The following is a 13,414-nucleotide window of genomic DNA, read 5'->3' as shown; positions in this document are numbered from 1 at the left end:
AACAAATTGGCCGAAAATGTTAAAAAATTTTGATTTTTACATTTTTTTGGGGGGGAATTTCATATAAAAAAAAGGGAAAAATATTGCTATTTTTGCAAAATGGACGCTCTTTTTTTGTTTATAGCGCGTGATCAAAAAATCGCACAGGTGATCAAATACCGCCAAAAGAAAGCTCTGTTTGTGGGAAAAAAAGGACGCCAAATTCGTTTAGGTACAGCGTCGCACGACTGCGCAATTGTCCGTTAAATCACGCAGTGCCGAATCGCAAAATACCCCCTGGTCAGGAAGGGGGTAAAATCTTCCGGGGCTTAAGTGGTTAATAAACAAAAAAAAGACTTAAAATTTTGGGAAAAACTTCTTCATTTCTCTTATAAAATGTTATAAATAAATAACCTTTTTGCATAAATATAGGTCAAAATGTATTCTGCTTTCTTTTGTGAAAATAACCCAAATCAGTGTATAGAATGTAGTCTGTACAAAAGTTATAGAGTCCACAAACTATGGTATTTACAGTATATCTGAAAATTGATCAGTACTGATGCAAAGTAGATAGTCCAAGGTATTTAGTAAGAGGCATGGTGAGTTGTTCGAAGTTGTCATTTTTTTCACAACTTTTTGGAAAATAAAGAAATTACTTTTTTTTTTTTACATAATTTCACTAGTGCAGTACAGCATTTTCATATAACTGGTGTGGTGGTGATCAGGAACAGTGATCGATGACAGTATGTAAAAAAAAAAATGGGATCATTTTTTTTTTCAATTTTTCTTTTTTATTACATTTTTTTCTACAATTTTTTTTTAACACACTGTGACCAGAGCAATACAGTATTACCAAAGTGACACTGTACTACTCTGGCAAAGTGATCAGGTTCTTTTTTTTTTTTTTTTTTATGATTGCTTATACCAATGAATTTCATTGATATAAGCAACCAATTTTTACTGAATGAAACTGATTCATTCAGTGTATTTTGTTGTGTTTGGATAAAGTTAATCACTTGGGAGAGATAGGCTGTGATTGGCCCTGTCTGTACCATGTGATCACTGTGACCAATCACAGCTAGCAACACAATTGTATACAATGGATGGCATGAAAGGAAGCTGTGATTGGTCAGTTACTTCCTGGTTTCTTGTGTAGGCAAATGTCATACAGTACATCCCAGGAGTCTTCAGGTGGTGGGGTGGGGGGAGGTATTTTATCAGCTAAACTAACCATCCTGTATGCATGCCTGAGCTAAGGGCAGATGGATTCCAGAAAGTAATTGCTACATTCATCTTTTGTCCTTACTCAAGATGGCCACGGCCAGAAATATTAGGGGAACCAACACATCAATCACCAATCACAAGTCCTTAAATTAAGGAATAACAAATTTCCGACAGCAACATTGCATCTAGGCTACGACTGTCAGTCTGCTTCTGCACCCATGAATCTATCCAAGTGGACCAAATTTTCTCAAATTTCTTAGGGCACTTCCAACTAAGATAGGTAAGCTTATATAGGGTCAGAACTTTATAGCAGAGTGCAAGGAAGTAACAGTAGGGGGCTGAGCAGATTTCCAGCATAAAAGTATCTCCCTGCGTGCAGTAAAAGGAGGTGTAACAAAAAAGAGAGTTTAACATATCTACTCATATGAGGATCATCAAAAACATACAGAAGTAGAACCTTAGGATCAAATCTGAGAGTTAAATTGCACACTGAGTTGATATCAGTTATCCCCTGAGTCCAGAATTACTATAGGGAGGGACAAGACCATACCATGTAAAAAAGAAGAGACAGACAGATAGATGGTCGCTAAGGGCTGAGGTGTATAGTAAACTCTATGCAGAAACTTAAGTTGGACAAACCTATCTCTAGCTATTGTATATCACTTTATTCATTTATTTTTACAGCAGTACAATACATTAGTAGTATTATTGTCTTTAGCTAAACCAGCTGTAGGCTGTAAAGATTGTTCTGTTTTTCTGTGAGTTTAGATATCTGCATTACATTGAAGTAGCAAACCTTTTATGGATTTGCCTGTTAAAGGTAGATGTCTCATGTTAGTCCTGCACATTACTAATACATACCTCCCAACTTTCTGAAATGATAAAAAGGGGACACCCTTTGGCACACACTATGCAGGCAAAGGATACATTCCTGCCATGGTCTCAGTTACACGACCCACAAAGATCTAATATGCAAAAAAGATTAGTGGTACATACAGTGCCTTGTGAAAGTATTCGGCCCCTTGAACTTTGCAACCTTTTGCCACATTTCAGGCTTCAAACATAAAGATATAAAACTGTAATTTTTTGTGAAGAATCAACAACAAGTTGGACACAATCATGAAGTGGAACGAAATTTATTGGATATTTCAAACTTTTTTAACAAATAAAAAACTGAAAAATTGGGCGTGCAAAATTATTCAGCCCCCTTAAGTTAATACTTTGTAGCCCCACCTTTTGCTGCGATTATAGCTGTAAGTCGCTTGGGGTATGTCTCTATCAGATTTGCACATCGAGAGATTGAAATTTTTGCACATTCATCCTTGCAAAACAGCTCGAGCTCAGTGAGGTTGGATGGAGAATGTTTGTGAACAGCAGTTTTCAGTTCTTTCCACAGATTCTCGATTGGATTCAGGTCTGGACTTTGACTTGGTCATTCTAACACCTGGATATGTTTTTTTGTGAACCATTCCATTGTAGATACTGCTTTATGTTTTGGATCATTGTCTTGTTGGAAGACAAATCTCCGTCCCAGTCTCAGGTCTTTTGCAGACTCCATCAGGTTTTCTTCCAGAATGGTCCTGTATTTGGCTCCATCTTCCCATCAATTAACCATCTTCCCTGTCCCTGCTGAAGAAAAGCAGGCCCAAACCATGATGCTGCCACCACCATGTTTGAAAGTGAGGATGGTGTGTTCAGGGTGATGAGCTGTGTTGCTTTTACGCCAAACATAACGTTTTGCATTGTTGCCAAAAAGTTTGATTTTGGTTTCATCTGACCAGAGCACCTTCTTCCACGTATTTGGTGTGTCTCCCAGATGGCTTGTGGCAAACTTTAAACTACACTTTTTATGGATATCTTTAAGAAATGGCTTTCTTCTTGCCACTCTTCCATAAAGGCCAGATTTGTGCAGTATACGACTGATTGTTGTCCTATGGACAGAGTCTCCCACCTCAGCTGTAGATCTCTGCAGTTCATCCAGAGTGATCATGGGCCTGTTGGCTGCATCTCTGATCAGTCTTCTCCTTGTATGAGCTGAAAGTTTAGAGGGACAGCCAGGTCTTCGTAGATTTACAGTGGTCTGATACTCCTTCCATTTCAATATTATCGCCTGCACAGTGCTCCTTGGGATGTTTAAAGCTTGGGAAATCTTTTTGTATCCAAACCTGGCTTTAAACTTCTCCACAACAGTATATCGGACCTGCCTGGTGTGTTCCTTGTTCTTCATTATGCTCTCTGCACTTTAAACAGACCTCTGAGACTATCACAGTGCAGGTGCATTTATATGGAGACTTGATTACACACACAGGTGGATTCTATTTATCATCATTAGTCATTTCGGTCAACATTGGATCATTCAGAGATCCTCACTGAACTTCTGGAGAGAGTTTGCTGCACTGAAAGTAAAAGGGGCTGAATAATTTAGCACGCCCAATTTTTCAGTTTTTTATTTGTTAACAAAGTTTGAAATATCCAATAAATTTTGTTCCACTTAATGATTGTGTCCCATTTGTTGTTGATTCTTCACAAAAAATCACAGTTTTATATCTTATGTTTGAAGCCTGAAATGTGGCAAAAGGTTGCAAAGTTCAAGGGGGCCGAATACTTTCGCAAGGCACTGTATTACTTGCAGTCAAGTTCATGTAAGCAGGTTGAAAAATGTATGCAGTTTAGTTAGGCAGCAGCTGGCCCAGGCTGGGGAAGGGTTTAAGTGTTTCTTGCTTGCTTGGCTCCTGGGCTTTTGGTCCTAGTCAGCCCACGTATGCTATAAAAAGGGGTATCAGCTGAGGTCTAGAGGCCAGCTGTTAGAGCGGGAATGAAGGTTCTTACATAAGTGGAATCATGGAAAATTGATAAAGCTACCCTCTAGCAGGAAGTCAGATCACAGCAGCAAAAAATGAAGATTTGGAGGTAGCTGGGAGCATTAAAGGTTCATTTTTGAGTTACCAATGCATACTTGAATAGATTTTTTTTATTTAAACCTGAGTTTAGTGTCACTTTAAGTTTCAGCCTTTGAAGTGGCTGGTGCTTTGTTTTATTACCAGTGGAAGAGCTATAATACTTACCTGCCAGTTGTCAGTTTGTTGCCAACCCCGATTAACCTGACTATTCTCTTGCCTGCCGCCTAATTGGACTTGACTACTCTCTTGTCTGCCTCCTGCCATGGTCCTGCCTGGACCTGACTATTCTTTTGCCTGCCATTTATTATGATCTCTGCCTGGACCTTACTACTCTTTTGTTTTCTGCCTACAATAACTACTGCTTGGATCCGAATACTTTCTTGTCTACCACATCATAAACAGTCTCAGCTCTGTATCCCTTTAGTCCCAGCAACCTCTTAGTTGGATGATCTTGAGCGCCCTAACCTGGTGCCATTTTGCAGCAAAGAAAACAAGAGATCACTAGGGTTTTAGGCCCACCTTTGGTGAACACCATTTGAGATTCTGCACCTAAGGTGAGCCTGGGTCATCTGCCAGGAGCACCTTAATATTAAGCCTGTAAATACTGTATAACAAATGATTGTGAATACAATGAAACTATGTAGCAGTATTGTTCATAAGGTGGGTTCTTAAAGTAATACTCCTTTTATTGTATATTTAAAGTTAACCTATGCTGACTTAAAGCGGAGTTCCGGCCTCAAATACCTTTTTTAACTAAAAATACCCCTATAATACTAATCCATTGCCATTTACAGAACTGCTATTCTCATACTTACAAGGTGTATATTATTGGATTTTAGTCAAAATCGTACATAATACTAATCCATTGCCATTTACAGAACTGCTATTCTCATACTTACAAGGTGTATATTATTGGATTATATTCAAAATCGTACTTTTAAAAATGCTGTCTGGGCGTGGCCATCTTGGATGTGGGCATCTGAAGCCGCAGTGTAATCTGCTGTGTCCTTCTTCCTGATTCCAGGGAGTGTTCTGGGAGTTCTTCCTGATTCCAGCATCCTGGGAGTGATGACAAACAGCTCCCAGCATGCAATGCAAAGGCGGAAGTGATGTCGGTGGCCGTGGCCACAGAGGGGGGAGAAGGAGGAAGTACAATCAAAAATGCCCTTGAAAATAATGTAAGGGACCCCCCCAAAAAAAAATTAAAAATGCCCAATTGTTGATCAGCATAGCGAGCACTCCAGGAATCACTAAAGTTGCAAAATAGGCCGGAACTCCACTTTAAGAGTTATACATTTTTGCTCACAAAAAAATGGTGCCTAGCCCTTTACAGAAGTCCACACAGTACTTGCAATACACTAAATATCTTGTAAAACATAGTTTCATGAATGAAGGCAAAGACATTCCTAATCAGCCACAAACTCTATCAATCATTCTATTAGAAATAATGATGTAGAAGAAATGCCTACAGCTACTTGTATAGGAAATCAGCCACCCAAGTAATTGTATTATCTTTTTATGATAACACTGTTTCTTTTTCAGTGAAAGGCATCTGCATATATGTTGTGGTTGTCATAGCACCAACCAACATGGATCCATTCCAGGTTTATTGTTTTTTGCTGCAGGGTCAAGCCACGAGGAGTCCTCATCAATAACTACGTAATACTCAAAGACAACAAGATCAAGGTCAGATACATTCCAAGTATCAATAAATGTTAGCGGGCTTCTGTTTTCACAAGAAATCTCAGCTTTGTAATAATGAGCTCAGAATCAGTGTTCAGAAACCACAAACATTGGTATTATAAGTGGGTGAAAGTTTTGGCTTGCTTGACAATTTTTGGATTGTTCAAAGAATTTTTCAAAGGATTTGGATTAGCATTTACTGCAGGAGCACAAGCAAGTCTCTGATCTTGTGTTACAACATTGGAGAATATACCTGCCAGTGGCAGATATTACCACAAATTACTGGTATAATTTGGTGAACTGAAAGCACATAGCTGTTTTATTTTGGGCTCTTGTAATTTGAAATGGTGTCTAATACAAAAGCAAATTTAATATATGCCTAAAAACTAGTATACTACTGGAAAAAGTTGCCTGTTTTAGTGATCTGTGTACCCTATGCGAACATTCTACCCATACAGTTATTTTTTCCAGTAGTTATATAGCAGTGGCATATAAGGCAACTACTTACATAGATCATTCGCATTTATCTTGCCTTCTCATATGTAAATAGACTTAGCATGTGACTAAGACACAGACTTTCCTCTAAAGATAACAACCACACTCCAAGCTTTTCTTACTGTATTAGGCTGGCCATGCATTATACAATTTTGTAGGATTTTCCTTTAGATTTACCAAAACCATATAATATAAGGTCAAACCTAAACACTTTCAATTTATATGCAGTCAGGCAGGCACTTGCACCACATAGTTGAAGGTAAACCTAAAGGAAATTGAATAAGAAAATTGTATCATGTATGGGTGAATAGTAACAATAATAATACATTACTGTATGTCTCCACCTAAAAACCAACCTTTCTTGAAGCTCCTGGCTTGGGGGCTGGGAGAAATGTCACAAAATACAAATTTGCATGCACAATTCCAGTCTGGCCAATTAATTTATTGTAAGAAGCTCATGATCCAAGACTGAATAAATATACAGGTGTTTTAGTAAAGGTATAGTTACTTTGAATATCTATGTCAACATGTGCACATGCCTGCCTTGGGTTGTGAGATATATTCATCTCAAACAGATAGAGATATGGGTGCTCTAGATCAGCCTTTTTCAACCAGGGTGCCTTGAGATGTCTTCAGGGGTGCCTTGGTAAAATGCCCGAAAACTGCCCAAAAATGTATAGAAGCCAACAGGTGGATCAAGTGTGCCTTTTAGTTACACAAAGCCAAAGGTTTTTATTGTGCACCATTTCAATTTTTCAGACCCAGACATCCTAACAACCAGTAATGTCATCGGTGTTGATAAGAAGGGTGGCATTGCATCCTTATTTGCCCCTCTTTTGCCCCTCTCCATCAGCACTGGGGTCACATTAGCTGAGTGATGGAGAGAAACTAAGGGAGAGAGAAACGCTGGAATACTAGTCAGTACCAGTGTACAAAACTGTATTTGCTTTGGAAGAATAAATAACTTGCAATGTTTGGTGTCCTACGTGTGTCAATGCTGCCCCATTATGTAAAATTATTAAAATGGTTTTTGACATTTTAGAATGGGGTGCCTTGAGATTGTCCATAAAATTAAAGGGTGCCTTGACTGAAAAAAAGGTTGAGAAACACTGCACTAGATAACCTTCAGCACTGGAAATTGTTTTAGACGTTGCTAGCTTTTTCTACAAGAAAGAAATACCCAAAACAATAGCAATTACTACTGTCCATATTCCACTACTAATAGCAAACAGCAAGCAGTGCCTTAGCAGGCAATCATTCTGCTAACATCTGATCAGGGAAAGTTTATTTCTGATTGGTTACTGTGATCTAAAACAATGCACATTGTTTCCTCTTTTTATTAAGTGAACATTTGTGTATGGATTGAATATTAAAATGAGCTGATACTAAGAGTGATAAATTGACCATCAGAAATACAAGTCTATTGCTGCTGCTTGGAATATGAACAACACTGACTATAAATTATTCTAATAATTACCACTCATAGGTTTACTACAGGAGGATATATCAATGACAGACTGAAAAATGAGATCCAGAGAATAACTGGAATTCATATTTGCTTTCTGTTATGTGAATTGCAGTTTTGCTATTTTCTACCAGCAGGTCCATTTCTCAAGTCCTTGAGCCATTGACATTGCTTGTTCTCATGACATTTACTCAGGTTGCCAGCTCTAGTCCTGACTCAGATTAATTAGCAACAATTTAATTGTACCAGCAACCAGAATGCCACACTCTGAGCTGCAAAATAATATTCAAACTTTATTAAAATAACCATCAGGAACTGATGATGTTCTGACATGTTTTGCGCTGGGCAGTCTTCTAATACAACCTCCTCCTGATGACTATTTTAAAAAATGGAGAATAAAAGTTTGCATCTTGGTGCTTGGCATTCCTGTTGCTGGATTAATTAATTGCTTCGGTGGAGATGGGCCAAACCAGTATCTGAGATGTGATTGTTGAATATGGAGCCTTATCTTGCTTAGAGTGGCATGTGACAAATTCAACAACTTAGCTTGGGTAATAATATATCATGCATCTAAAAAATCATAGTCGTTGATTTGCAAAAACTGAAGATTTGAATGTAACAAGGTTGTCATTAGAAATGATCTGGATTTACCTAACATTCTCTAAAATGACCAGGAGGAATAAAAAAAAAAACAACTGTAGTTGGTTGCTATTGACAACAGCTATATTTCTTTGCCTCTGTTTTCAGAAAGCCACAGAGATTTTGATAAGTTATTCAGATGATAGGCACCTATCTGCACCTTGTTTTCATGAATTCATATTCCATGAAGATTTCTCTAGCTGGCGCATGAGGTTTTTTTATCATTTCTGAATACACCCCTTTTTTGTTATTTTCCATGCACTACATCAGTTTCTACAAGCAACATTCAAATCTGATTCATTACTTATGAAAAAGTCTGGAAGGATGCTGACAGCAATTTATAGAGTTAAAATGCAATTAAGCTACTGCATGAAAAATGTTTGCTATTCACACAAAAAAATGACCTATTGAAACAGCATAGCTATAGCAATGAAAGTTACAATTGGTTTAATATATAAGAGAATCCGCCTGATCTTATTACCTTCTTATTAACTTACCTGTGCAATAGGATACTTTGCACAGAGTCCAGGTCCTCCAGGTTCCTGCTGACAGTCCTTGGGATGATGTGATTGCCCACATTAAACATGGTCCCCAGCAGGTTGTCTCATGGCACAGTTACAGATGTGATTTCATTCAGTGTTCATCTTGTAGGTGCCTTCTTGATGGATGCTGTGACTCCCTGTGGCTTCACATTTAACAATCCTTGAGCTGGATTTTCTTCATTTTTCTGTAGTACAGCCTTCTCTGTGCCCCATTCTTCATTCCAGCTCCAGCAAAGTTTGAGTGGTCACTGCGAAGCTGAGGTCCCTTGTCCCCTCCTCCTTTAGGGACCTTATGTATTATGCTAGCAGCTTCAAGCAGTGCGGTAAACTCTGCCATCCTCTCTCCTGTCTCCCAGCAGCTCATAGTTGTGATCTTACTAAAGCCTCAGCCCTCCCACTTCCCATTCATCCCACAAACGTCAGGCAGCCAAAAAAGGGCTATTGAGGAATAGGAGACAAATCTGTGCTGCTGTGACAAGTCAGGTATAAGAGATTTAGGCTGGCTACATGATCATTCGTATTCTCACATGATGCTTCTTTAGCCAACATACAAAGCCATTATTCAGTTCACGCAGGCTTTTTACTTTTTATGTAGGGGGCAGGGGGGGGGGGGCACACAATTGGATAACAGCCAGCAATGCTGAAGATTCAATCTATGTAACTATGTAACTATGTAAGAATACAAGTGCGAAGTTCATTTTTATTGCAAATAGAGAATTTCTCGTTTGAAAAAAGCTCTGTGTGACTGATCACTGTTCATCCCTTTTTAAAAACATTTTCACCATGCATTCCACATAAGTTGGTTGGCCATGTCATGGAGAACAGTATGGCCGGTCCTGGTGGTACTGCAGTCCTTACCGAACTGTCAGGTCATTAACCTTTCATTATTGTTAGGGAGAATGCTGCCAGTGTATGACTATTGTCTTCATCTTTATCAGCATAGATAAAGAAAAGCATAGCATCCCTTGAAATGCCAGTCTTCCAGGACCTTCTGATGACATCATTTCCTTTCATTGTGTTCTGCAATTTTATCTTTTATAACTACTATAAAGTAACTCATATTTGTATTATTACTTAAGCCTCGTACACACGAGTAGAAATTCGGCCGGGAATTTTCGTCCGACGACCGATCTGCCGATTTTCGGCTTGTTAGTATGATGCTTCCGACAACCGACTCCGACTTTTCGGTCGGAAAAATTCTGGTGTGCAGGCTATAAAATTTTTGTCCTCCGTCAAAACACGTCCGATTTTCGTGCAGTCAGTACAGATTTCGGCAGGGAAAAATCTTATGAGCAAGACTGGGCATGCTCAGAGATGAAAGAACACATAGAAAGCAATCCAACACATGACATCACTTCTGAAGTAGAATTTTGTCGTGCGGGAAAATTCATGTGCAGTCTAGAGCACATTCCAACCAACAAAACACCACTCTGGACAAAAGACGGACGACCGGTCGGCGGAAATTCGTTGCGTGTGTACTAGGCTTTAGCTACGATTTCCTTCAGTTTGCAGATTTCAACTTTTCTGAAAAGTAGGTGCCAAGACCTCACTGGATCCCTCAATTCAGTTTGGAGCCTTACCTACCTTTTGATAAGGACTGGATTGTGGCAGACACTTAGGCTGTCATCGGGCTATAAGTGTTGAAAAATGCAGGGTGTCTTGGTTTTGGGTGCTTCTAGGTGCACCTTGCAGCAATGTAATAACAAGTAAGTAACACAAGGCAGCATGCTGGGAGGCTCAAGCATATTGCCTCCTAGGGGCTGGCCACACTGGCTATAAGCCAATAAAGTAGTAATTTAACTCACTGTTCTGTGAGGTCATTACACTTTCAGGCCATAAACCAGTTGACAGTATAACCCCACACACACGCATCACGACCCCTCTTCAGCTGGTGGCTAGTTTGTTCTTACCTGCCTCGACAATGGCCTTCGTAGCGCTTTGAGCAAGTAATGTTGAGCATGTTGCAAACTCCACCAACCCTCTCATGTCTTCAGTGGACACTGCAATCTTTTGTTCACACTCCCAACTCTGCATCTTTAGTTGATTCTGCCTCTTGTGCAACCACTGCACTTCTGATCCAGTCCTTACACTTGTGATCCCAGGCCAGGTCCCTAGGTAAATCCTGCACTGCAACAGGCTCCAAGATGGAGGCCAAGCCGCAAGGTAGAGACCATGAAGTACACCTGTTCCCTCACCTCCAGGGGCCCCATCACACACCACTGTCCCCTGCTTCCACAGCCACCTGACCACTACTTGTCCTTTACACCATTTCTTCATAACCATAAAGGTTAACTGAGATGTTTACTTTACACACTCGTAACCACAAGGGTTAACTTGGACAAACTGGTCTGTCCAAACTCAGACAAAGAAAGACAAAGCAGCAAAGGACACTGGGAACTGTACATACAGGAATTTCCTGTATACAGATGTTGCCTGTGTCCAATAAGATAGCTTAGCGCCTGTAAAATGCTAGACACGGCTAAACATTGGTAGCAGCGTTTACCAGCATTTACACTCACTTAGCCGTGTTAACACATTTTTAACACTGATTTTCTCCTCTTCAGAATGCACTGGCTGTGGGTTTTTTTTCCCTGCCACTAATCTCTCCTGCCACAAACCACTGCTAACAGACATACCAACCTGCAAAAATGAATTTCAGGGAGGTGGCAAACTAATTTCAGGAAGGTGGCACTCCGTGCCCCCCCCCCCTCTCCCCACCAATTTAACACAACTAGAGGATGATCAAATGAAATGGAATCAGTATACAGAGGGTTACTTCTTCTGAGAGATATTAAAGGAACACTCTAACCACCATGACCACTTCAGTGATTTGAAGTGGTCATGGGGGTAGGAGTCAGAAACACTGCACATGCTGGGATATTTACATATATTTATGTTTATAATTATGTGCTGGGGGCTAGTTGCACTCCTAGCACATGTGACTTACTGCTGGGGGGGGTACTGCCAATGGGTACTATTGGCTGGTACTGCTGGTGGGTACTGCTGGTGGTTAGCACTGGCTGGTACTGCTGGTGGGTACTGCTGTGTGGTGCTGCTGGCAGTTACTGCTGGTGAGTACTGCTGGTGGTTACTGCTGGTGGGTACTGCTGGTGGGTACTGCTGGTGGTTACTGATGGCAGGTACTGTTTGCTGGTACTGCTGGCAGGTGCTGCTAGCTGGCACTGCTGGTGGGTACTTCTGGCTGGTACTGCTGGTGGGTACTGCTGGTGAGTACTGTTGGCTGGTGCTGCTGGTGGTTACTGCTGGCTGGTACTGCTGGCTGGTACTGCTGGTGAGTACTGCTGGTGGTTACTGCTGGCTGGTACTGCTGGCAGGAAATGCTGACTCCTTTGACATCAACAGAGTGTGAGAAGCGGTGCTGGAGGAAGCATGCAGAGCTGATGCTTCCTGTATCTATCCTCTCACAGGCAGAGTGCATTTGATATCACTCCGCTTGTGACAGGACAGAGCTGGAACTATACAGAAAGCATCGGCTCCTTTCTGACAGGTGACAGCCCAGAGCCGGGATATCGCACAGCACTTGCGGGTGTCAGGGAGCTGCAGTCCACATGTGGGAGACTCCCGCACCTCGCGAGGAGACTTGGGATGTCTGAGCTAAAGGCCTATGTGTGCATGGACACATAAGATAAAATGCAGGGGAGTTTAGAGGCAAGGAAAAAAAACTTCTGACACCTCTAGAAGCTGCTGTAGGGGAAGCTGATTCACAGGGCTGGCGGCTGCCATTGCCGTCAGGCACCCGCAATCACACCCCATGGAGAGAGAATGGCGGTCTGCTGTAGTAAACATAGCAGACCGTTGTAAACACAGCAGACCATTGTTCTCTCGGGAATGAATACAGAGCTCCTGTGTTCCTCCTATTTAGGAACACAGGTACCGGTGTTAATTCCATAATCCCATCCCCCTCACAGTTAGAAAACACCCCATAGGCTCACATTTAACCCTTTGATCACCCCTGGGTTAACCCCTTCGCTGCCAGTGTCAATATTACAGTAATAGTGCATATTTTTAGCACTGATTACTGTAGTAATGTCACTGGTCCCCCCCAAAAGTGTCAAAAATGTCAGTTAGGTTGTCCGATCTGTCCACTGCAATGTCACAGTTCTGCTAAAAATCGCTGAACACCGATTCGCGCATGCGCAATAGGAAACTGGCTGTGAGACTAGTTAAAAACAAAATAAATAAAAATTACATAAATCTTTCCCCTAGTTTGTAGATGTGAGAAGTTTTGCGCAAACCAATGAAAATAAGCAGAATACAAATTGGCCTAATTGATAATGATTAAAAAATTTGATTTTAATTTTTTTTTTATTGGGAATGTTATATAGTAGAAAGTGAAACTATTGTTTTTTTTTCCAGAATTGTCGCTCTTTTTTTGTTTATAGCACAGGTGATCAAATACCACCAAAAGAAAGCTCTATTTGTGGGGAAAAAAAATACATCAATTTTATTTAGGTACAGTGTTGCAC

The 13,414-nt window shown here is 40.5% G+C and overlaps 1 protein-coding gene across 1 annotated transcript in view; it reads right to left on the bottom strand.

Moving 5' to 3' along the window:
• INTU (inturned planar cell polarity protein) overlaps window positions 1-9,180 on the bottom strand; it is a 177,554-nt gene extending 168,374 nt beyond the window's left edge. Inside the window, exon 1 of the mRNA XM_082266659.1 lies at window positions 8,883-9,180. Coding sequence (XP_082122785.1) covers window positions 8,883-8,971 — 89 coding nt within the window. The 5' untranslated portion in view covers window positions 8,972-9,180. The remainder of the gene's footprint in view (window positions 1-8,882) is intronic.
• Between the last annotated feature and the right edge of the window lie 4,234 nt (window positions 9,181-13,414).

Source organism: Pelophylax lessonae (assembly GCF_965119305.1).
Source record: "Pelophylax lessonae genome assembly, chromosome: 1".
NCBI lineage: Eukaryota > Metazoa > Chordata > Amphibia > Anura > Ranidae > Pelophylax > Pelophylax lessonae.
Note: the sequence above shows the minus strand (reverse complement) of the source record. Positions and strands in the feature narration are given on the sequence as shown.